The sequence below is a fragment of the Cervus elaphus genome, chromosome 17, assembly GCF_910594005.1.
Source record: "Cervus elaphus chromosome 17, mCerEla1.1, whole genome shotgun sequence".
In the NCBI taxonomy this organism is placed as follows: Eukaryota; Metazoa; Chordata; class Mammalia; order Artiodactyla; family Cervidae; genus Cervus; species Cervus elaphus.
The window spans coordinates 21178650-21205135 of NC_057831.1; the positions used below are offsets into that span (position 1 = coordinate 21178650).

The window sequence follows — 26486 nt, forward strand, 5'->3', positions numbered from 1 at the left end:
TTTCATGTTCTTGTGTTATGGTTTTATCTTTTTATCACCTCATAACAATTATTTAGGCATTTCTCTCTTCCAGTAGATTGTGAACCCCCATGCCCCTTCAGTGCAATACTTTTCTCACACTTCTCTCAGAAATTGTGAAGGATCTGAGTTGTTACCTTATTTGCAAGCTAGTAAATTATCCTGCTATTGCTTTATATACATATTCTGACAGAAGACATAAGGCTTTCTGGATCAGAGAGAGAGTTCATTGTTCTCAGCAAAATGTAGCAGTCATTTTATACTTCATGAATACCTCATTTCATTCAGAAGCTAGTCATCCAGCAGATTCCTACATTGACTAAACTGAGCAGCCTGTTCCTTCAGCTTTGAGGTATGCTACTAAAACTATAAACTTCTAAACTTAAGCCCTTGCCCATAATTCCTATATTTTTCTCACATTGTTGTTCTAAAATACATTGGTAAATGATTTCTGTGAAGTTAAAACATTTTAAAGTAAGCTTGGCCTTTTTTAAGGAAAGACATTTTAAACTGCTTTGTTAAATAATGGCACTGAATTCATGGTAAGTTACAACTCAAATTTGAAATAATCCTTACTTACAAAGTGCAGTAAACCTATTTACATGCTTAAAATCTGCCTGCAGATGTCTTTGTTTTGAGAAACTCAGGTTTCTGTTAATTAAATATCAATTTGGCATCAACTCCAAGTCCCCTTTAGTGTCAAAAGACCAAAAAAAAAAAAATGTATATTCATCATTATTTGTTTATATAGTTCAGGGTCATTTTGGACTAAACTGGATAAAATGATGTGACACAAGCTCAGTTCGACAACTGTAACAGCTAATATAACCTCAGTACCTACAAGAAATTAAAGCAATAATGCAAACAGTTGCACATTGGTAATTGAAATGGAAAATTTTATCCAATCATAGGCAAAAGCATCTGCTGGATAGAGTTGAAAAAAAGCATTTTATTTTCTATAGTATTTCAGAGAGGACTTTAGAAAACTTGTTTAGGAAGTGATTTAGCTTTTATTGAGCATGGTTCTTTTATAGATTGTATGTGTGTATAAATATATATTTAGAATCTTGACATATGTGTAGGATACATACATCTAGTAGTGTATAACTAAGTTTGGTATTTCATAGAGGTATATTTGGTATTAGAGTTTATCCTCAACTAGCTCTTAGATCTTGATTTTTCCATATCATTAAGTGAACTTTATAACTGAGCATGTGATGAATGTAGCCAGCTTTATATTGAGTATTTATCATTTATTTTATTTTGTTATGTGTCGTTTGTTTTTGCCACAGAATTTTAAGTTGTGTGAGGGCAGGGATCTTGTGTGTCTTGCACATCATGGTGTTCCCGCTGCGGCTTTTAACTCAGTGAAAGAATAGACAGAACGTAGGTGAGCCAAAAAGCGAGCTTTTAGGATTGTAAGTTCAAATCCTGTTTTAGTAGAAATTTAGCCAGTATCACTCTTCTGCTTTGCATATTGTGCTTTTCTGTTAAGATTATTTAATTGGCGGTTTTAGTGACTTAAAACTCTTAAAAGGACACTGGCTTAAAGTCAGAGACCCAGTCTCTCCATGTGTTAGCTATGTGGTCTTAGTTTCCTCCTCTATAAAACATAAATGGTAATGAATGAGATAAAATGGAAGGCCTCTAATATTCAAAGGTTAAGTGATTCTGACTCTTAACAAGGATGTGGTAGCACTGTTTATTAGTAACAGATTATAAACTATGGTGACCATAGGTTGTATAGGAAATACATCATTTTATAGAAATACATTTGGCGCAATAATTATAAAAATTATAAGCAAGTAGAGAAAGCCATATGTTTACATGCTGTAATATTTCTTTAAGAGAAGCTGTATTTAATTTACTAAGAATACATTCACAAGATTTTTGAACAAGAACATCTTGTTCTGGCATATACTAAAATGTGACTTATTTTCCAGAGAAATTAAAGCAAGTTTTGTCTCTATCTAGAGTGTAATATTGTGAGCACAGTTATTGGCTCACAGAGACTCAGCTTGAATCCCTGGAGTAAAGATTTCTATATTGGAATGATTTTGTAGGTCACAGAGAATTTAATGACTAACTTTTTATATATACTATTGAGTATATATATGAGAGAGGTAATTGAAAAAAATAGACTTTAAAAATAGTAGCATTCTATAAATAGTAGGATATCTCTATAAAGCATATAAAATCTAGTGTCCTTCCAGTCAGTGAAATTTAACTCCTTCCTCATCACTATAATGTAAATGTACATGTCTTAATTTAGCTTAAATCTTGTGAGGTTTCTCAGTGTATTCAAGTATTGAACAGTGTACTGAGTACCTTAAGAAGCCATATAGTTATGACAAATAGAATCTAAATAAAGTGGTTTTGCCATCTTAGGATATACAGATTTCCTCTCTTTATTCACAATAACTTTGAGAGGTTTTTGCAATTGACAAAAGTCAAAGAAGTTGATGGAAAAATGAAGAGTTTTTAATTCCATGTTTATTAAACATTTGTAAATCATCTAAATATTCATCACAAATAGTGACAGGCACTTAATAGCCATTTCTAAAAGTCCAAGTTATATTTTAGGGAAGATATGGAATATACCAGTACTTAAAATTGTTCATGCAATGTGGCATTTATATGACTAACAATGTGCATTACATCTCTTCTGCACAATTCTTCCTTCATAGAAATTTTTATTAATAAATACTAAGACCAGGTATTTTTCTAAAATAATAAGAAATGTTCAAATAGTGGCTTTGTGACTCTTTCACATGATTTAAGCACCCATGGTAACTTTGTATTACTAGAGTTTAAAAAATCATTTCTAAACTTTATTATGTATATAGTTTAAGGCATGTATTTAAAAATAAATACTAAATAAAGTGTATACATACACCTGTTTATTTGTTTCATAAAGAAAAACAGCCACAAAAATTTCCCCTTCATTCTTAGTAAAAATTCCTGTTTCAGAGAATTGTCTACTATATAATAACATTTAATTTTAAAGACATAAAGAAAGAATAGAATTACATTAGCATTCCTTGCCTTAAATGCAGTCATGTCACCAACAGTTCTATCTTTTTAAACTTCTTGAAGACTCATACACATCTGAGATTTTATTTCCCTTAGATCCAACAAAATAATGCCTGACTTCAAAATTACAATTACTTGATTTTAAATAATATACTTTAAAAATGTATATATTGTATAATTTTTTAAAAAAGCCTAAATAGCATATGAAATGTAGGTTGTATGTTTAAAATAGCAACAACATTACTTTATAGTAATGCATATTTGCCACAGTAGTGGGGGACTGCAGAAGGTGGCTTCACTGTAAGTCTTGCTCAGTTACTAACTGCAGCTATGATTTCAGTGGTGTGGTTTCTTCTAAGGTCAGACAGGAAGCATCAATCTTAGGACTACAGAGGTAGACAGAACTCCTATACATCTAGTCACTTATTTCAGCCAGAAAAGCAGATATGTGTTATTTACATAATTCTTCATTTCAGGGAGGAGTATTTAGGTCACAGCTAATTTAAATTATATAAAAATTCCCCACTAGTTGCTGGTATATTCATGTTGCCACAAGTTACAAGTTTGGATTTCCTTTTGCTTTACCCTAAGCAAACGAATTTACTCATGTTTCACTATTGAATACAAAGGACCCTTTAAAAGACAAAAAGTTGCTGTACATCCAATCTTTTGGTACCCAACTCAAACAAAAATTTTATGCAGAAACAACTTATAAATATAAGCTGATAAACCTTGTTTAAGAATTTTAGAAACAATATCATAAAATATAAATTTTTCTGTCATGTGTTGTCTTCTCATGAATTTCTATGGTTGTACATGGCCTGTATACGTTAAAAGTCAAGAGCTCTCTGAAAAACGGCATTCTTCATTCTTCATTTTTTTGTATTCCTCAGTAATATATGTAACAATATGTATTATTGAGATCAAATCTTTGAGAGTAATTTTAACTTTAAAATTGTAAAATTTAATATGTTAACACATTTTATATGGACAATGAAAACCTACCTTAGTTTGGTTTTTAAAAGAAACCACTGAGACAAATTTAATCTTTTTTTCTATTCCAAAGAAACATCTTTAGTTCAATAAAATATCTTGGGACAAAATATGCCTGAAATCTTAGAGAACAGTTCTGAGCTATTCCTAAATGAAAGTTCAGTGTCCCGGGACATTGTGTTACAGCAAATGCTGTGCTCAATGCCTGCCTTGTCTAAATACCAATCAGCAACTAAAAATATTTACATCTTGGCTCAGAACATGGAACACACATTCCTCATTCATAATCTACATGACTGAGTGATCCAAAAATATTTTCTCATTAAAGTATCATTAGTGATCATGTAGGATAGTTTTTAAACAATTTCACTTTCAACAATGTTTAAGCAAAAAATAAAAATAATAAACTTAGGTACTTCCTATTCTCTAAGCTAATCATGGAAGTTCCAATAGCCTGTGATTTTGAAAAACTTCTCAATACTTAAATATGGACCTAAGAGGAAAATGGTCCTCATCAGTGTTGATTATTTTTATCATTATCTTCTTTGCTGATAGTAAATAGATACCATGTAGTGTTTAGGGGTATGGACCTCATAACTAGGTCTAGGTTTGAATTTCAGCCCTACCACTTACTAGCAATGTAACTTGGCCTAAATAAATTAATTCATCTATTTAGGCCATAGTTTCCTCATAATGTTTTGCATATCAAATAATTTACCACATAGAAAGCATTTATAATAATGTCTGGCATTTGATATGCATTCAGTAAATGTTAGGTATTACCATTATGTTATTCAGGGTTTTTTTAAATTCAAAACTTCCATTAAAGAGAATCCACATCAGGCTTCTCGTTGACTGTTAATTAAGTAATCTGTTTCTGTTCTTATGTCTTTTTAGTACACTCCCTGGTTCATGCATATATATGTATAATCTGTACCACATAGTATACATATATGTGTGTAAACCGTGTAATGTTATGGTATATATGTGTGTGTAGGTATATACATGCATGCATGTTCAAAAGAGAAGAATATAAAAACAAAAACATTTAAGGCAAAATATACAGAAAAATAAAATACAGTAAATTGAAAAAACTATCCTTAGATCCAGCCTTTCATGATGATAAAGAATACATTTACCCTTTCAGAAGATCATTTTTAAGGAGTTGATAGTTGGAGCTTTGGCTGTTTGTTTTGCCGTTCTGTTTGTTTAGTGTTTCCTTCAACATGCATTCCTTATAGTACATTTTGAAATAATCTTGTTTGGAAGCATAGTCTTCCTTAAAATCTGAAATGGTGTCAGTTCTTGAATTAATAGTTTGGAGGTTTCTTGATTTCTAGGCCAATATTTTGTAATGGCAGTTTTATGAGGTAGTCAGTCAACAACTTGCCAGAAAATGAAAGTCAAAGGCTTATTTTCTTAAGCATAAGTCATCTTCCCAAGGTAGTTAGCTGGAACATAGCCTTTCTGTCCTTGAACTTCAGCTAACCACCACTCTTTATTACCACTTAGGTCACAAAATCTAAGTATGTGAACTCTTTGGTATTCCTGAAGGCTAAGTTCATGGTCACTCCGTGCTTGAAAGGCATGAACTGCATAGAAAATCTAGACAAAGAAGCAAATGATATTATTAGAAGCAGAACCTAAAAATTTAGACAAACATAATAAAACCAAGATTTAGAATTTTCCTAAAGTTACATTTCCCCAACTCCTTTGTTGGATTTGTTTTGCCAAAGTATGGTCCAAGATGAAAACAGTGAAATTGCCATTCTTACTGTTCTGTTGGAAGGAGTCTAAATTATTCATTCTTGAAGGCAATTTGGCACTTTGTATTAAATCTTTTTAATGTTAACTTTTTTTGATTCAGTAATAGCTCAAAGAGTCTCTTCTACAGAAATAGAAACACTGGAAGAGATTATTGCATAATAATGTTAATGTAATACCCACTTTCTTATAAGGTGAAAAGTGGAGGGAGGTGGAATAACATTAAAGGTTCAGCAAACAATAGTTAAATTCTAGACTCTTACACTAAGGAAATTTGTAGTCATAAAAGTACTGTTTTCTGAGACAACACAGGAAAATGCTTATGATAAAATACTCAGTCAAAAAGAAACCAGATGTACAATATAAGTCTAATACTGTTAGATGGTTTTCTTTGAATAGTGTAATTATTAGAAGTAGGACCTAAAATTGTAGACAAACATAATAAAGATTTCCAAGATTTAGAAGTATTACTAAAGTTTTCTTGTTTTTGTTTTCTCATTTTATACTTTTATAATGACAGTGTATTAAATTTATAATTTTAAATTATTTGAGTGACCAGAATTTTTCTTTAACCTTAAAAGAAAACTTCATAATTATTAGATGCATAAGAAGCCTCTAAGTAAGTGTTTAGTCCCTCTTCCACTAAGACTGTTAATAAAATGTTTAGTTACGTTATAAAATTAAGCAGTCAGCTAACAATATTTATTCATTTATCTAATTAAAATTTACTATGTATCTATTAGTTGCCAGATATTATATTGTCAGAGCACTGATAACCCCACTAGCGAAAAAAATGCTGAAAAAATGGGGGTACATGAAAAAACAACAAAGCAAAACAAACACCATGCAAATGCAGGTGATAGATATACAGACATATATATATAAGCTAATTTGTGAGCTGGGTTTTGGAAGAAGTAACCTTTTATAGGTCACAAAGTTAATAAAGAGGGTAGATATTTCCTATTCAAAGGTACAGAGATGAATACACAGAAACAGTACATGGGAAAGGCAAGCAGATTAGCTTTCTCAAAATTGAAGGTCAGGATAAAAAGGAAATAAGATAAATTCATTGAGCAGGAGACTGGATTGTTGAGCGGGGACTACAGTTAATCCTTGGGCAATACCCAACTGACTGGATCCACTCACACACTTTTTTTCAGTAAAAGTGGGGAGATTTGTGACTATTTGAAAAAACTCACAGATGAACCACATAGTTAAGAAATATTGAAAAAATAAAAAATAAGATGTCAGAATGCATAAAATACTAAATTACTAAAGCATAAGATGAGTGATATTTAACTAAATAATGTTAGTTTTCTTACTCTTTGAAACTTTGCTTTCAAAGAATTATATTACCATTCAGTGTGTCTGTCATAACTGAAGAGACTGCATATTAGCCTATCATCACAGGTAAGTGAGTTTTTTAAAAAGTGTAACATTACCAATTTGTATTGGTGGGCCAAAAAATTTGTTTGGGTTTGTTCGGGTTTTTCCCCGAACAAACTTTTTGGTCCACCCAATACTCTTGACTATGACTGTAATACTGTATGCCAAAAAAATTTTATGACTTAGTCATTAGTGAATAGGTTAGGCTACTGTGAAGCAATCATACTGATTATACTAGGCTACCATAAAACAATCCGAGTGCTGCTTTGTTTTCAATGCATGAATCATTATACCTATAAATAAATATGATTTTCTTTTTTATATAATTTTTTCATTTCTAATGTCTAACATTAGTAATGCAAATAAAATTACATTGCTTTATATCATATAATGTTGATGTATTAAGAAATGATTCATTTTGTAAACAAATAAACTTACAGTATTGATAAATACAGTAAAGTATTTTAAATGTATTATTTTCTTATGATTTTCTTAATATTTTTTCTAGCTTTATTGTATGTTTATATATAATACATAAACATATAAAATATATGTTAATCAAGTGTTTATATCATCATTAAGGCTTCTAGTCAAAGTAGACTATTAGGAGTTAGGTTTGGGGTGAATCAAAATTTTTTGTGGATTTTCAGCTGCCCAGGGGTCAGCTCCCTCACCCCAGAGTTGTTCAAGGGTCACTGTTACAGATACAGCATAAGCTGTTCTTTAGAACTTGAACTATTTCGCTTTTGATGGTATTCTGATACCACTGACATGTATCATTTCAACAGCTCTAGCATGAGCTCCACCTCAGGGAGAGGAACCACATTTTAACTTTTCTCCATTGACCACATCAATGATATATAGTAGGAATTCAAATATATGTTGGTTTGTTTTGAAAGTAAGGCTGAAAGGCTTGGATATCATACAAGAACACATGAGATCATCTTGAGTCATACAAGATACATACAAGACAGACTGGTGGGTATGTATCACTTTGCAATTTAAAGAAGTAGAGGAAACCAAAAGGGAGATGTCATAAATTCTTGAGCAATGGAATGGTAACATTCAGTTCAGTTCAGTCACTCGGTTGTGTCCAGCTCTTTGTGACCCCATGGACTGCAGCACACCGGGCCTCACTGTCCATTACTAACTCCCGGAGCCTACTCAAACTCATGCCCATCGCGTCAGTGATGCCATCCAACCATCTCATCCTCTGTCATCCCCTTCTCCTCCAGCCTTCAAGCTTTCCCAGCATCAGGGTCTTTTCCAATGAGTCAGTTCTTCCCATCAGGTGGCCAAAGTATTGGAGTTTCAACTTCAGCATCAGTCCTTCCAATGAATATTTAGGACTGATTTCCTTTAGGATTGACTGGTTGGGTCTCCTTGCAGTCCAAGGGCCTCTCAAGAGTCTTCTCCAACACCACAGTTCAAAAGCATCAATTCTTTAGCACTCAGCTTTCTTTATAGTCCAACTCTCACATCCATACATGACTACTGGAAAAACCATAGCTTTGACTAGATGGACCTTTGTTGGTAATGTCTCTGCTTTTTAATATGCTGTCTCGGTTGGTCATAGCTTTTCTTCCAAGGAGCAAGCGTCTTAATTTCATGGCTGCAGTCACCATCTGCAGTGATTTTGGAGCCCCCAAAATAGTCTCAATGTTTACATTGTTTCCCCATCTATTTGCCATGAAGTGATGCCGTGATCTTAGTTTTCTGAATGTTGAGCTTTAAGCCAACTTTTTCACTTTCCTCTCACTTTCATCAAAAGGCTCTTTAGTTCTTCTTTGCTTTCTGCCATAAGGGTGGTGTCATCTGCATATCTGAGGTTATTGATATTTCTCCTGGCAATCTTGATTCCAGCTTATGCTTCATGCAGCCCAGCATTTCACATTTTCACAGTACTCTGCATATAAGTTAAATAAGCAGAGTGACAATATACAGTCTTGATGTACTCCTTTACTGATTTGGAACCAGTCTGTTTGCTGCATGTCCAGTTCTGTTGCTTCTTGACCTGCATACAGATTTCTCAGGAGGCAGGTAAGGTGGTCTGGTAGTCCCATCTCGGATGAGAGATGGTAGCAGTAATGACCACCTTTTATAGCTCTCACAACAGTTTACATGTCAAATGTGCTGTATCCTTCACAACCCTGTGAGATGAAACTTGGAGAAGTAACGTGCTGTTAATCATCAAGCTAGTTGGTACTACTTGGACTGTATCTTCCAACTCCAAAGCGTATGCTTCATTCATTTCTCATGGCACTTTAGGAACCAAACTTTTTTTCTAGCAAGGGTGTGCAGAGTGTATTCTTGCAGAAAGGGACTGGAATCTAATATACTGCTGCTGCTGCTGTTTTTGTTGTTTAGAAACTGAAGGCATTGAATATATCCATAAGAACAGAGTGGAAGATTTGGTTTGCAAAAGCTTTCAGGAATATGATGTATCATAATACAGCTTCTGAAATAATCTTTAAGAGCCCACATTAGTAGTTGCTAGCCATCTTTTGCAATTTTTATACATATTATGGGGCTTCCTAGGTTGCGCTAGTGGTTAAGAAACTGCCTCCCAATGCAGGTAGACATAAGAGAAATGAGTTCGATCCCTGGGTTGGGAAGATACCCTGGAGGAGGGCATGGTAACTCACTCCAGTATCTTTGCCTGGAGAATCCCATGGACAGAGGAGTCTTGCAGGATGTAGTCCACAGAGTTGCACAGAGTTGGACACAACGGAAGCAACCTGGCATGCATGCATGCACACATAATATACATACTTTATCAGTGCAGCTATAGATTTTTTATCAAGTCAGATTACCTACTAATATATGATTCCTAAATATTTGTGGTGGTCATTCAATTTGGCACATATACTCTCAAGGGGAATATAAAATCTACCTAGCAAAGCTTATATTTTAAACATTCAATATAAACACTCATAAAATTTTAAATTTAAATTACAAAATTATACACTTTGAATACTTTAGATGATCATAGTCCAAAATTACCTTATGATAAGAATTTTTCAGTTTTTAGATATGTTTGTTTCTCCATTTAACATAAGACAAATATTCAAAATGGAAGTAAATCTGCTTTTAAAGAGACAGTAGTTGATAACATTAGACTACAAGTTAGAAATTTTGTTTGTTATGGATTTAAGAGCTAAAGGTTTTCTCTCTTTTTAAAAAATGTTTTCATTGTTGTAAGCCATATCCTTCAACTTTCAATGTTACTATGTTTTGGTCCAGACACATTTATTACAGTTTTGGAAATTTAAGCCATAATCATCTGATCCTTTCCTTGGCATTCAGTGAAATATATTTTATTAATTACTTCTTTGCAATATGTAAAGCTCTGGTTCATTTTATGTACAATATTCTGTGACTACAATCCAGTTCTCCACATTTCCTTTTTTTAATAACACCCTGTATTATTGTATTATTGACTCGTACCCAATTTATTACTTACTGTTTATAACCACCGGCTCTTTCCTTGCGGTGCCACTGCCAATTCAGCATTTCCTTATTCTATAATTGTGCATTTAATTATTCCTCCCTACTGAGCCACATTACCTATCTTCACTGAATCTCATTTTACTGATTTCACCCCTGTTCTCTAATGAGCAGCAACTAAAATCATAATATATTTTAATTTTCCTTTCCAAAACTAAAAATCTGCAAAACCAGCATTTACCGTATTACAGGAAGCCAAGATAGTGATATTGCATGAAAAATGCTCTCTCACCCACAAAAGCAAGCCTTCATGTTCTTTAGTTAACAACTATGAATTGTTTTCAAGCAAGTAATTTTTGTAAAAGAAAAAACAGTTTTAAATAAAGGTAAGCACAAAAAAGTTTACCCAATTTCTGTGACTACCTTGTTTTTCTTTTATCCTTTCTTCCTTGTCCTTTTTGTTCTACCTACCTACCTACCTAAAGTGGTGTTAGGCATGTAATTATAGTACACATAATTTTTGCAACCTGCTTTTTCACTTCAAGATATTTCTTAAAATCTTGTCATGTCAATAAATAGCTCTCTAAAACATCATTTTAATGACTAGTTAGATATGTTACATCCTTCTAACTTTTGAAGCACTTTTAAAATGATTACACGCTAGACATATAGCATTATTATCATAAGCAGTTGAAAAACGTAAAGAGGGGAGATCAGATAGTGAATCTAGAATTAGTACAAAACCGCCAACTTTTCAGAAGTCAAAAATTATGTTCTCAGTAGTATTCACATGGAAAAAGAAAAGAGCACTAATTCTCAGGCATTATTCCCCTCTAAAACTGGATTTTAGCCATTATTAAACTTGGTCTTTGAGAAGTACCAAAGATTGTGCCAGCAAGAAAATGGAAGCCTTGGTCTTACTGGAACAAGGAACTAAATTCTACCATCACCACGAGCTTGGAAGAGAACCTTGAATTTCGAAAAGGAGCACAGCCAAGCAAACGTCTAGACTTGCAGCACTATGAGATTCCAAGCAAAGCACCCAGCTAAGCTGTGGTCTGGACTTCTGACCAAGAAAATGATGAGATAATAAATTTATGTTGTTTTAAGCTACTTAGTTTGTGATAATTTGTTATGCAGCACAGAAAACTAATACAGACCATCCCATTATTATTTAATGGAAGAAATGTGAAATTTGAGTTAGGTTATTTCAAGTCAAAGGAAGGGTACAGGGGATCCTATGTGTTCACAGATCCAAGCTGCCTTTTCTAATTCAGTTGTACCAGTGATAATATTTGCATTTATGTCCATGATACCATAGTCTATTTTGAATTGGTTTGAAACTCAAAAGGAAAACAAGAACAAACAGCACTTTGGAAAGATATCATTTATATACTTTGTTTTGAGCGAAAGAAAATTCTTATTTTTCCCCTCAGTAATGGAAACTACTAATGGACCTAATTCCCATGATACATATTGATAGGATAACTCAAAGCAATTAATTACTCTGCAGTAGCAGCAGCTAGTAGGCTCTAGACGCAGTTTTAAACTACAAAATCCATGCTGAGCCTAAGTGAGTCACTTAATCTAAAAGTTCCCGTAAAGCCAAGTAAAAACTAAAACTCAACATCAAACCAGCTTTAGGGTGTCTTCACAAATTTCATCCTCCAATGTCTGTCCTTCCAGGTTATTGAGATAAGGCAAAGTCAGCCAGGACACTTAATCAAGTATATGGATTTCACTGATAAAAAATCATTAAACAGTTGGTATTATAACATTATATTGTCTTACAAAAACTCTGAATAAGCTAAGAGAATGAATAAGTGAAAAACAGGGTTTTGAAACTTCAAGACAGGAAAGTGGTAAAAACACACAGGAATCAGCCATGGCTGGGAGAAAGTAATTGCAAATTTCATATCTGATAAAGAACTGTATCCAGAATATATAAAGAATTCTTAAAACTGGATAATAAGAACAGAAATGAACCCAATTTTTTAAATGGGCAAATACCCAAAAAGACATTTCATCCAAAAAAAAAAAAAACACAAACCAGGAATAGCCAATAAGAACATGAAAGATATTCAACAGCATTAGTCATTAGGGAAATGTAAATCAAAACTACAATGAGATACCACTTCCATTAAGATGGCTGTGACAAAGAAAAAAGGCAATAAGGCAAGAATATGAAGCAACTGCAATTCACAATCCTTATAGATTGTTGTTGGATACATAAAATGGTGCAATCACTTTGAAAAATAGCTTGGCAGTTTTCTAAAAATTTAATGGTACCAATAAGCAATTCTACTCAAGAAAAATGAAATTCACACAAAGACTTGCACAAAAATGTTCATAGCAGCATTATTCATAATAGAAGTTATCCCACATGTCCATCATTTGGTGAATGGATAAACAAAATAAGCTATATTCGAAGAATAAAATACTATTAGGCAATAAAAAGCAACAAACTATATATCCATACTACAACATGGGTGAATCTCAAAAAACATTATGCTAAGTGAAAGAAGCTGTCTGTAAAACACCACATACTGTGTGATTTCATTAATACAAAAAATACAAAGAAGGCAAATCTATGGAGGGAAAAAGTAGGTTAAAGATTTCTTGGGGCTAAAAGTGGGAAAGAGGAAGGGCTACAAATGAGTGCAAAGAATCTTTTAGGGTGAAGGAAACATTCTAAAGTTGGATTCAGGTAACTGTTAGTATACTAAAAGTCAGTGAATTGTATACTTAAATTGCATAAATTTTATGGTATGTAAGTAAGAACTCAATAAAACCATTTTTAAAGTTTCAGACATGAATTGGACAGCATACAGTGTATTGTTGATGAAAGAAATTGAATAGATAAAATATTTTTGAAGAGCAGTATGGCACTGTCTATCAAGACTTTAAATATATATCTCCTTTGATGCTCCAATATTTTTAGGAACTTGCCTTACAGATATACATATTCAAGTGTTTAAAAATAGACGAATAAGGATCTTGCCTGAAATATTGTTTGAAACTTTTAAAAACCTCAAAATAATCTGAATGTCTATTATTATGGTAATAGTTACATAAACTGGGATATATCTGAATAATGAAGTACTATGCAGAATTTGTTAAGGAAGAAGGTAGATATTTAAGTATGGTTGTGTCTGAGATATATTGTTAAGTGAAAAAAATTATGTACAACATATATGTTCCCACTCATATAAGTGTAAATCTACTCATATAAATACAGTATTTGAAAAGATATACCAGCATATTATCTCTGCAAAGTAGGACTGAGGAGAGAATAAAGACCTTTACTTTTAATTTACATGTATCTTTCTACTATTTTAACTTTTCACAAATAACATTTATTAACCTTATTTTTTAAAGAAGTTAATTAATAGAAAAGCCACTGAAGAAAAAAAAGCAAGTTTAAAAAAAGGAACCAGTTAATTGGTCACTACTGGGGATTAACAAATATATTGAAACTTTCTGAGGTAGCAAAAGGAACCCTATATAGAAGTTAACATACCATTTTGGGAAAGGATTATGCCAATAGCCTTTGCGCTGGTTAAATGGGGGAATGGTAGCTTTTAAAAGTTTCAGTATATAGTATATGTCATTATGTGGTGGTGTTATGCTAGAGATTAAAAACAACTGATTCATAGGTAGCTCACTTACACATTATCTCTAATCCTTGCATCAACTTGGCCAAGTAGGAATTACTGTCTTCTTCTCCTCATTTGAGGAAACAGGCTCAGAGAATTAAATCCCTTGAAAAAGGTACATAAAGCGGAAGCTGACACTTCCAGAGTCTCACAGTAAGAGAGAACATATTTCATGGTTTGAACAGCCAAGCATCTTCACATCAAGGTTCAAACTCTTACCTGTTCATCTGCCTCTTGAAAACTGTCAGCGTCAGTACCATTTGTTTCAGACTTCCCACATGTTCCACTAAGAGACGAGCTGCTATCACTTATGCTACCTTCTGGGGTGCCTGTGACACTGTCCCTGACTGGCCGTGAAGACACAAAGAGGCTGATGTTATCAAAATCATCATCGCAGAACCTGTTCTCACCATCCACTTTCTGCAGTCTTGCTGGATTGTAGGGTTTTAGGAAGGAGGAATACACATATCCTTTTATAACTGGGTAGGAAATAAAAAGAAGAAACAAGGTTATTTATATACTCTTTCCAAACAGTTGCACTTGGAGAAGCACAGAGAAGACCTTGGGAAGATCTCAAGTAGTAGAGAGGTGGAAGTTCTTTGCATCTTATGCAAAAAACTCACTTCCTGTGTCAACAAGCCACCTGCTGGTACTCCCCAGTGGATCCTTCTGTTCCATCACAGCCACCAACTCCCCTTCCAGAAGATTGATGTCATATTCTTGTGTAGCGTTGCACTTGCGCTTAGCTTGGTAGAGCTCCTCTGTGCTGTATGTGGATAGAAGTTTGGAGCGGTGAGTGTCCGTCTGGCGTGGCACTTCTGGCTGGAAAGTTAGGAGAGACTTTTATTCAGACAGATGTATAATAAAATCCTCTCAAATAAATACTGGGAAGTATTTCTTCTCTGGAGATTTTTTTAAAATGTTGAAGCCCTACATTAATTTGGGATTATTGCAGTGTTGAGGCATGATCAGACTATTATTGTGAAAGTATTCAGCTGAGTTATGCAGTGAAAAATTCTCTAGTTAGCACATGAGGGCAGTGTTGTAGAGAAGAAAGAAAATTTGGCTGAGAATAAAAAGGCAGAGGTTCTAATCCTACTGATTGTTGAACATTTTTTAATTTTTTGCCATGCTGTAGGCACTTATGTATTAAGCACTTGATAAATAATATTTAATTAATTAAATTATATATGTGCATGTATTTTTCTGGGAAATAATATCAGTAAATTAGGTAGGAGTCAAGAGTCCTGGCCCCTGTCCCAGCTCTACTACTAAGTGACATTGAGAAAGCCACTTCATCTCTGCAGAATAGGATTCCTTATCTAGAAAAATGTAAGGTTTAAACTGTAATGATTTTGCACTATAAAATTCTGTTCATTCACTACCAGGTATTTATAGAGTGCCTACCTTCGTCAAGCACATTTAGGCACTTGTTCTGTATACATCTTATACAAAACAGATAAAAACCTACGACCTTATGGAGTTCATAGTGCAGAGGGTATAAATAAATGAGAAATTCTATGTGTAATAAGTAGGTGATTATAAGATATTAGAATGAAATAAGTGATATGAAAAATAACATACTATGATTTGAACAAGGAAAAGAAGTGATAGTCATCACTGTTGCTGAATGCTACCAAACTCACCAGAGTTTGCACAGGCTTCTTCTTTTCAAAACTAAGTTTCCTCTCAATAAAGGTAGCATTGTTATCCTTTACAAAATTCAGGTTTTGAACCTCTTCTAGTACTCGATTCTGAATTTCAGAGACGCTTGAAGCCAACCGTGGTACCTAAAGGTAGAAATGATACGACATTTCTCTTGGGACACTCACTCTAGGGAGACTCTAGTCACTATAGAAGAAGTCCAGTTGTACTGGGTCCACCATATTAAAAGATCATGCTGAAAGATCCAGTGGGGGTGGGCTGGAAGGAGTGGGGTGTCTATGCAACCCCAGCTATTCCAATCTCCCACTGCTTGAGTCTTCTATCATCATCCAACCACCAACCTTAGACAATGGCCTGAGAAAATCTTTGTAACACTTCAGCCCCAGTTACCATCTGACTGAGACATTGAGAGTCACTACCTGACCCCAGTGAACCCCAGAACTATGAGAGACAATAATAAGTGACCATTGGTTGTTTCACACCACCATGTTTGGTGTAAACTGTTATGCAGATATAGACAACTGGAACTGTTTTGAAGCAGTTAGATCCCAAGATTCTTTCTCCATCTCAGTGAATCTTGGTGACTTCCATACTTTAGCAGAAGATGGAAATTTTCTTCTCTGCAAATAGTAAAATGGAGAGTCTCTAGACTGGGACACTAGGCACAAATGATAGTGGGGACCCGAGTTAGAAAGAGGGTCATTAAGTGAGTGGATATAGACTGGATCCAGAGACCCTGCCAACCAGGCTTCACAGCCAACCATTACCCTTTAGACAGAAAACTTGAAAGGACATCTCTGAAGATTCTGAACAACCCAAGAGGAAAGACCTACTGATGGCTATCACCAGGAGTTCCCAAATGAAGTTGCAATCAGATTGCTCCACACACTAGTGGACACTCAGAAACCTCTCCTAAAGATATTAACACATTTGCTCACATATAAAATCACTCTGGCACTATTTGTAATAGAAAAAGATTGGAAATAGCCCAAATATCTATCAATAGGGACAGATTAATATACACAAGAATACATGCTGTGTGATTTCATTTATATAAAATGCAAACCAGGCCAAACAGTCTGTGGTAATATAAGTCAGAAGAGTAGTTACCTTTGGAGGACTGTAATCTGGAAATTATAGTTCCCTAACAGGGAACCACAAAAGGCTTATATCTAGATCTGGGTGGTGGCAACTCAGATGCATATATGTGCCAACATTCATTGAGATATACACTTCAGATAGATGCATTTTACTGCATATAATCTTATAAGGTACACTTCAATTTTAAAAGTTTAAAAATAGGAAGGAGGAAATTAAAAAGTTAAAATAGGGGACTGATCAGACAAATGCAAATCAAAACCACAATGAGTTATCACTTCATATCCACTAAGACAGCCATAATGAAAAAAAAAAAAGACCGATTGAGGAAATTGGAACCCTCAGTCATTACTACTGAGAATGTAAAATAGTGCAACCTCTTCAGAAAACAGACTGGCAGTTCTTCAAAAGGTTAACACAGAGTTAGCTTATGATCCAGAAATTCCACTCCTAGGTATGCACCCAAGAGAAGTGGAAACATATTATCCATTAAGAACTTGAATGTTCATAGCAGCATTATTCATGATAGCCAAAAAGTAGAAATAACTCAAATGTCCACCAACTGATGAATGGATAAATAAAATGTGATATACCATAGAATGTAATATTTGGCAATAAAAAGAATAAAGTTGTAAAACACATTGCAACATGGGCAAAACTTGAAAACATGATACTAAGTGAAAGAAGCCAGTCACAAAGAACCGCATGTTGTAAAATTCTCTTTATACCAGATGTCCAGAATAAGCATGTCTGTCAAGACAGAAAGGAGATCTGAGGGTGTCTGGGACTGGGAGGTCAGGGGAAAAGGGGAGTCACTGCTAATGGCACAGTTTCTTCTGGGGGTGATGACCATTTTCTAAAATTGTGGTGATGGCTGCACGATTCTTGTGAATTTACAAAAATCATTGAATTGTACATTTTAAACAGGTGTAGTGTATAGCATGTGAATTATATCTCAATAAAGTTGTTACCAAAAAATATTGTACAACTATGCGGTAGACATATAAAAGACTATGCAGTAGACATGTGAAAGAAATGATGAGGCTATGTACTGACATGGATGTTAAACACAAGTTGCAGAAGGGTACTATAGTTTGCTAGTTTGTGTAAGAAAGAAAATACATATTTGCATTTATTATACTTTTAATGGCACAATAAAAATAAACTAATATCAGTGGGGGTGAGAACAGGAGATGAGGTGGTTTGGAGTCAGAATGGGTGTGAGACTGCTTATATATTTTTATATAGCTTTTTCTCTTGAGCCAAGTAAATATTTATCCAACTTAACTTAATTCAGAGGATAAGTTAAAAGTTAATTATACAATATATTTTTCTCCAAGTGTTCACTAAACATCTAACCAGCTGAAAGATAAGTAATACACTTGAAAGGCCAGGTAACAAAGCTAATCTTTTTTTTTAAGTTGATATTAGGCTGTAAATATCTTTCTTCTTCAGAAAATGATTATAAAGTTATACGCTAATGGAAAGTTATGATATATAGTTTTAGGTATGTATTTTATGTATTAATATATCTATGTTTTATATATGCATGCATGCTCAGTCACTTCGGTCGTGTCTGAGGCTTTGTGATCCCATGGACTGTCACCCCCCAGGCTCCTATGACCATGGGATTTTCCCAACAAGAATATGGGAGTGGATTGATCGCCATTTCCTCCTCCAGGAAAACAAAAGCAAAACAAAGACTGGTTTGATGGATATCTTATTTCTGTCACTACACTGAGATGGCCTTGGTTTTGGACTCATGTCTTAGTCATGGTTAACGTTTAGAAACTGTTGAATAGGAAGATAATACAAAATATAAATTGATAAGCTTCAAGATCGCATCAGGCAGATGGAGCTACATTGGCTCCGCCAACGAAGGGAGCCAAGCTGAAAGACGTTTGGTGTTTGAAAAGGAATCTCCCAAAAGATCTCCGTGTGTGTAAGTCACAGTAAACCGGCAGCAGGAAACTTGTTTTTAGCTTCCTGTGGGGAAGGGGGACAAGGAGCAGAACACTCTGACTGGCTTCAGTAGAAACGGACACCACCCACGTGCACACACGTGCACACACACGCATACCCAAGCCCGCTGTGAGCAGGCTGCTTGGCGCGGCGTGCTTTCTGGCAGAGCCCGGCGCGGCGCTTACCGGCCCCGTGGCGCTGTGGGCCCGCTGGGCCGCGGCCATCAGGTCCCTGAGCCGGGTGACGAAACTGCACAGACAGTTCCGGAGGACCCTCCGCGCGGCCACGTTGAACACCTGGAGCTCCTCCACCAGCTGGGCGTTGAGCGCCTCATACTCCCTTTTGGCCAAGTCTGACTCGTCCGCCGCCGCCCGCTGCAAGTAGCTGTTATAGTCCAGCAGTTTGTCATAGCGTTTCTGGATTAGCTTCTGAGGCCCTGGGAACAGGGACAGCAGGACCGACAGGGGCGTCAGGACGAGCTTCTGTAAATGAGCTGCCTGCCAAAAGAGCAAAACAACGCCGTCACGGGGAGGAACACCCAAGCCAGGAGCTGTTATCAATAGGCTTACTGCCTCCTTGCCGGAGCGCAAAGGAAGGCAGGAAAGTACCTAGCAAGGGATCATGTTGTGTGTGTGTGTGTGTGTGTTGTTGTTGTTGTCGTCTAGCTAAACCTGTGCAAGGACCTAAAATAGCAGCTCTAGACTCTAGCGTTGAAACTGAAGAGTGAACAGGAAGAAGAATACAAAAGTTGAAACCTGCACACTCAAACTACGCTCCAGCCTTCTCTCCACAACCACTGACTTTTCAGTGGGGTCATCTCCCTCCACACTTTCCCCTTCCCCTTCTTTCTAATCTCAGAGCCAAGTGGAGCTCCTCCCGAATATGGGGTTGCAGGTAATCTCCACCTTGGACTACCAAACCTGTATTATTAATAATGCACATATCATTCGCTTCCTTTGCTAGCAATGAAAGGAGGACAGTTGGTCTTAGGAGAGGTTGTGTCCTGTTCCTCCCACACCTGCACCCCACTTCCCTGTCTACCCTGCCGGTTAATTTTCGTAGTGCAATTGGATCCTCTATACAGAGAGTAGCCCCTTATTACAGGTATTTTGTTCCTGTTACAGAAATGGCCAGATAGTTATTGTTTCCTCTTTAAATACCTTGCAGGATTAAGCTGATGCTGATCCTGTGTCCTAAATTGTTATATTTGTATGTCTGAGTCATTGAAAATGAACACCGAATCACTGTCTAGCTCCATGCCAGCACCTGAGCAGTCTAGATTTAATTTCTTTTGTTTCCTCTTGCCTCCCCTCTGTTCTGAAGTCTCCTATGTTTGCTAACTACCCAGCTTTTCCCTTTATCGTATGTGCTTGGGTGTCATGATTAGGCTATAGCAATTTGGAAAAAAGATTTCTCTTTTGTACCCTGAAAGATGTTCTAGGGAATCAACATCTGAGCAGCAGTTTGTATTAAATAACTTACATGATCCCTGGTAGGGCTTCCCAGGTGATGCTAGTGGTAAAGAACCTGCCTGCCAGTGCAGGAGACTTGGGCTAGATCCCTGGGTTGGGAAGATCCCCTGGAGAAGGACATGGCAACCCACTCCAGGATTCTTGCCTGGAGAATCCCATGGACAGAGGAGCCTGGCGGGTTACAGTCCGTAGGGTCACAAAGAGTCGACGTGCCTGAATGACCTAGCACACACTCATGACCTCTGGTAACTTTGTCTGAACTCATGGGAACTGGAGAAGAGGAGGGAAACCAATCTCATATTGGTGCCAGCAATAGCCAGCACAGATTAAATTTGATATCTAGCTTATAAAATAATCAATATACACCTGCAGATTATTTAATGAGTCTGTCAACTAAGCAAAGAATCTGTTTACTGTTCTGGGATGAATTACTGTGTTTGTGACATAGTTGAATGAATAATCTAATTACAATGCTCAGTCACTCAGCCATGTGTGACTCTGTGACCCCATGGACTATAGCCTGCCAGGCCCCTCTGTCCATAGAATTTTCCAGGCAAGAATACTGGAGTGGGTTGTCATTTCCTTCTCTACTAATTACAATATTAGAATATAGTTGCAATATATATGTTCTGTGACCCACAGACACGAACCAGTTCATCTGTACATAGGAATTATGATTGGAACAAGTAAGAATCAGATTTTATTCTACTATTTTGTGCTATACAAAATGTGTAGATAGATATCTCTCATGGTTAGATAAAAACAATTGTGCTGCCTTTAGATAGATTTGAGTGCTTAATATTTGAAGAGTTCAATACACTTTATTCATACAAAGGTACTTTTATATTGAGCTTTCTAATTTAGCCTAATTTATCATCCTGTGGTTTTATACAAGGTAGGGAAGGACACCTTATCTCTTCATTCTGTCAGGTTCTGGAGCATGCTTGATGATGGGGAAGCTATATACTATGGTCTTACAGGGTGTTCAATAAATATTTATCACCTTAATGAGTCGGAATTAAACCAGAGAGCAAACACATGAGGACATTTCTAAAATGTGCTCACTGTAATTAAGCTCAGAAAACATATAAAGAGCTAGGCATATTTTTTCCATTTAACATGTTATAAAAACTCTCTCCTTTCTCCTTCCCTCTCCCACCCGCTCCCTCCCTCCCATCCATCTAATCTACCATGTTAAGTTTCAGATGTAATCATGACTTTCCATTACCCAGTGCCAGGAAATCTAGATGCTTCTGGGTGTTTTTCTACTGGAGTAGGTGTTGTATCACTTCCCAGGATTTGAAAATATGAGATGGCAGACATTTACTGGGGTTCAGAGCCTGGTAGGAAAGCTAAATATCCTTCAATACAAGGGCCACTCAATGAAGATTCATCTGACCCCAATGCCAATAATACCAATACAAAAAAATGTCATTTTCAAGGACCTTCAGAATGATGGAGGAGTCTATTATATCTTTTATGTAATACTTGAAATGTTACTATGAAATAATAATACCTATCTAGCCCAAGATACTAAATTAAAATAAATAAATCTCAGACTAGTTTGCTGCCCCAATACTTTCTTGCCTCAAATATGTTTTTAATGATTCCCAATTTTTGCTTTATAATTCTGTATATTTTATATAATTCTTAGGAAACAAATATTTTACCACAGAACAGAAGATATATGACTCTTAAATAAAAGCCCTTTCTGAATAGAAAGGCCTTACTTGGCTTCAGTGGTAGCTCAGCTGGTAAAGAATCCTCCTACAATGCAGGAGATGCCTGGTTGATTCCTGGTCGGGAAGATCTGCTGAGGAAGGAATAGGCTACCCACTCCAGTATTCTTGGGCTTCTCTGGTAGCCCAGATGGTAAAGAATCTGCCTGCAGTGTGGGAGACCTGGGTTCGACCCCTGGGTTGGGAAGATCCCCTGGAGAAGGTAACAGTTACCCACTCCAGTATTCTGGTCTGGAGAATTCCATGGACAGAGAAGGGTGAAAGGTTATAGTCCATGGGGTCATAAAGAGTTGGATACAGCTGAGCAACTATCACTCTCTTACTTCCCAGTGTATAGTATGTTAATAAAAGTCATCCTCACAGACTATCTTCACTCCTTCTGTAAAAACTCTAGGCATTTCCAGAGACTCCTGTAAGAAAATCATAGCTTTCTAACTTAATAAATCCCTAATATACCATATGCAGACTTAAACTAAATGTTGATTTTAAAAGCTGCACAGACACTAGATATCCTACAAACACCGTCTGGAGCCCTCTTAAATTTTGATTATGATAAAAGCCTCACAAATCCACTTCAAAATATTTAATGATAAAAAACCTCCTGTTTAAATCTACTAATTTTGACATTAGTATTTGCTTTAGTGCACGTTTTATTTTTAGTTCCAAAAAAGTAAATGAAAACCAGCTTTTCTTCTCACCCTACTATTTCCATTTGCATTCATCTGTGAATATAAATAACTTACAAAGTCTTCAGAGGGATTTGGGGCATTACTTGGAGACTCTGAATAGCCACTCTCCTCCTCCTCTTTGTTGTGTGAAATCTCCTGGAGCTCCATCATGCTCTGCAGAGCTAAAGGCATGGCATCCTGGAAGCCAAGAGCAAAGTTACCAAAAGTGCAAAGTTCTGAAGTCAGCACAGGAAGTGCAGCCCAAATGTGCACTTCATCAACATAACTGTTACCACTGAGAGAAAAAGACAAAGGGAAGGAAAAATTCTGCAAACACTTGGCACAATCAGGTTACTTGTAATGACCTATATCCTTACTTTTCCCCTTGTTGCTTTCTCATATTGCTCCATTGGTACAACACCCTTTTTTATTAAGTGGAGTCCATCTTAAATTCCCTCGTTGGCTATTTTTCATCATTCAGTTCTTACAGATCTCTTATTTTAAAAATCACTCCTCTTTGATTTATGTCATCATTTTCCATGATGAATTTAATCTTCTCTTTAAGAGAAGATGATCACACTTTTGTTGAATCAGTTAGTGGAAATATAAGACTTTTCTGTAGATGTTCCCAGGAGGCATTGACTCCTTGAAAAGTGTATCAGGGACAGGGTTTCCACTGCCCTCTGGATGTTGTAACTATGGTTTGATTTTCCTTTCACAGAAGTCAGGGCTTTAGGAAGAGATTAGCAAATCTGACTGCAAAATCAGGTTTTGTATCAGTTAATAATAATAATAATAAAAAGAATGTGGCTGTTGGTTATGTAACATAGAACCTTGTCTCCAAATCACTATGCCTGTAAGCTTAATCTTCTGTTGGTGTGATCATCTATTAAAGCATGCAGACATCTTCCAAAACATATCCAAGAGAAAAACTAGAAAATAGGAAGGGACCATTTATGAACTAGGACTTCCTAAGTGGCTCAGTGGTAAAGAATCCATCTGCCAAGGCAAGAGATGTGAGTTTGATCCCTGGGTGGGAAAGATCCCCTGGAGAAGGATCAGAACTGTAAAGGGGGTGTTACAAATTACCAGTTATAAAATAAATAGAGGTATTTGGTTTGTCTTAAAATTGTGTGATCATATCTCCATTTTGGGGTTGACTGGGAGGTAGCCTACAGCTAACTTTGAGATGCACATGTGGGTTTTTGTGGTTTTTATGATCATGGCATCTGGTCCCATCACTTCACGGCAAATAGATGGGGAAACAATGGAAACAGTGACAGACTTTCTTTTTTTGGGCTCCAAAATCACTGAAGATGGTGACTACAGCCATGAAATTAAAAGACACTTGCTCCTTGAAAGAAAAGCTATGACCAACGTAGACAGCATATTAAAAAGCAGAGACATTACTTTGCCGACAAAGGTCCATCTAGTCAAAGCTGTGGTTTTTCCAGTAGTCACAAATGGACGTGAGAGCTGGACCATAAAGAAAGCTGAGAGTCAAAGAATTGATGCTTTTGAACTGTGGTGTTGGAGAAGACTCTTGAGAGTCCCTTGGACAGCAAGGAGATCAAACCAGTCAATCCTAAAGGAAATCAACTCTGAATATTCACTAGAAGGACTGATGCTAAAGCTCTAATACTCTGGCCGCCTGATGAGAAGAACTGACTCATTAGAAAAGACCCTGATGTTGGGAATGATTGAAGGCAGGAGGATAAGGGGACGACAGAGGATGAGATGGTTGGATGGCATCACTGGCTTGATGGACGTGGGTTTGGGCAGGTTCCAGGAGTTGATGATTAACAAGGAGGCCTGGTGTGTTGCAGTCCATGGGGTCGCAGAGTCAGACACAACAGAGAGACTGAGCTGAACTAAACTTATGGCCTTTATATTATGCACTTTTTACTTTTTAATTTCTCTAGTTTTACTTTTTCCCCTCTTTTGGTTTTCTTTTTTCTCTCAGTCCTAATCTTGAATTTGCAAATTTGTGTTTTAGGGCCAGGAAAGACATATGTTGGTATAATCAAACAAATAACATTTCTACCTAGTCTGCCATTTAGCATATTATAAAGAAACTATGCTAATGGTCCAGTCCCATGTGGCAAGCATGTGAACCATGCTTGTCCCTCTGTGTGATGACTTAGATTAGAGGAAGGATGGAAGAGGAAGGGAACAGAGAGCAAAACTCAAGTCTTTGTATTAGCTTCCTTCACCAGCACCTTGGAGCCTCCCAAATTTGGTACAATAGGTGTCATCATATAAATGAATGAACAGTCACATCTACTCCTTATTAAAACCAGAGACATCAAGACCTTCTTGTAGAGAAACATTGAAAAAAACAGTGGTGTCTCACCCACCTGTATGTGTTGAAGAAAGAATGAAATGTTCTTCACACAGTGCCTCACAGTCTTTTCTAAAGATCGAAATAGCTTTTCTTCTCTGTTAAAGGTATTGTCTTTCACCTAAAGTATAGATGAAATTATTTATTTTTATAATTCAAAGGAATCTGGCATATTTTTTTAAGAAAACCACGAACCATGTTGGCCCAGCATGTTACCAAAAAAACTCCTTGTTTAGGTGAAAACTTTTCATACTATGCTGACTGTCTTAACACAGTCCTTTCTTCGTCCAGCACATGACACAACTAAGGTTCAATTAGTGCAGCAAAGCTGTGTGGTGCTTTTCACATTGCTTCACCTAGTCACAGTAGCTGTGGGATGCGAAACTTCCCTCTAGAGTTTTTAATGGCATGCATTATATGTGTTCTCTTAAATTACACTGCATTTACAAATGCAGGTAACCTACAGGTCTATAAAATAATTAATAAAATGAAAAATGAAATTAAAATAAAAATTTGATCTGTTGAGTAGAATTTATCATTTTGCTGATATGATTCATCCCAATTTATTTCCCAGTGGTTACTCAGAAAATATTCTTCAGGTCTTGGCTGAAGAAATATGATAATTCGTTATCAGTTCAAATTTGAAAGATGATGAATAATCTTAACAAAAACAGTTCCGGGAGTAAAGCTCTGCAGAGTTAACACTGTGATCACATGTGTTCAGTTTTTTGTTGTCATTGGTATCTTACGTGTATACCTGTTAGGAGTCAGAAAAATATGCTTTTTATGTGCTTGTGGCAATTTCTAAGATGACATTATTCTGTTAATGATGAGAAATATTTCTTGACATTCAAAATTATACAAAAAAAGATCAGAACCAGCTTTGTACCAGCAAAATCTGTGTGAACAAACACCTGTTTTATGGAATATGGTGTGTATAATCAGTTTGGTACTGGCTAATAACTGAAGGTGTTCTTAGTTCTTATATCCATTAGTTTAGGTGGTTGACCTTAGAACTGAATGCGTAGAAAATGGTGACATGTTATTCTAATATTTTTAAGTCCTTTAATATTGTTTATCTGCAAAGCTTTTCATCAAATAGGCAGCCTCATTCTTTGTGATCCACACAAAATTCATCATCCTCTGCCCTAGGAGCTCTATGCTCTGAGCCAGTTTGAAGCATATACTTGGGCAGATTTCTTTGAAATGTAGTTTTCAAGGACCAACTACTGTAGTCTGTGCTT

At 35.9% G+C, this 26486-nt stretch overlaps 1 protein-coding gene across 1 annotated transcript in view; it reads right to left on the bottom strand.

Moving 5' to 3' along the window:
• Nucleotides 1–5245: 5245 nt before the first annotated feature.
• The window catches only part of ARHGEF38 (Rho guanine nucleotide exchange factor 38), a 147074-nt gene continuing 125833 nt past the window's right edge, over nucleotides 5246–26486 (bottom strand). The window contains exons 8-14 of the mRNA XM_043870902.1: nucleotides 25259–25363; nucleotides 22977–23099; nucleotides 19208–19519; nucleotides 15944–16087; nucleotides 14921–15119; nucleotides 14517–14776; nucleotides 5246–5649 (exon numbers count right to left, since the gene is read on the bottom strand). Of these exons, the coding sequence (XP_043726837.1) occupies nucleotides 5464–5649; nucleotides 14517–14776; nucleotides 14921–15119; nucleotides 15944–16087; nucleotides 19208–19519; nucleotides 22977–23099; nucleotides 25259–25363 (1329 nt within the window). The 3' untranslated portion in view covers nucleotides 5246–5463. The remainder of the gene's footprint in view (nucleotides 5650–14516; nucleotides 14777–14920; nucleotides 15120–15943; nucleotides 16088–19207; nucleotides 19520–22976; nucleotides 23100–25258; nucleotides 25364–26486) is intronic.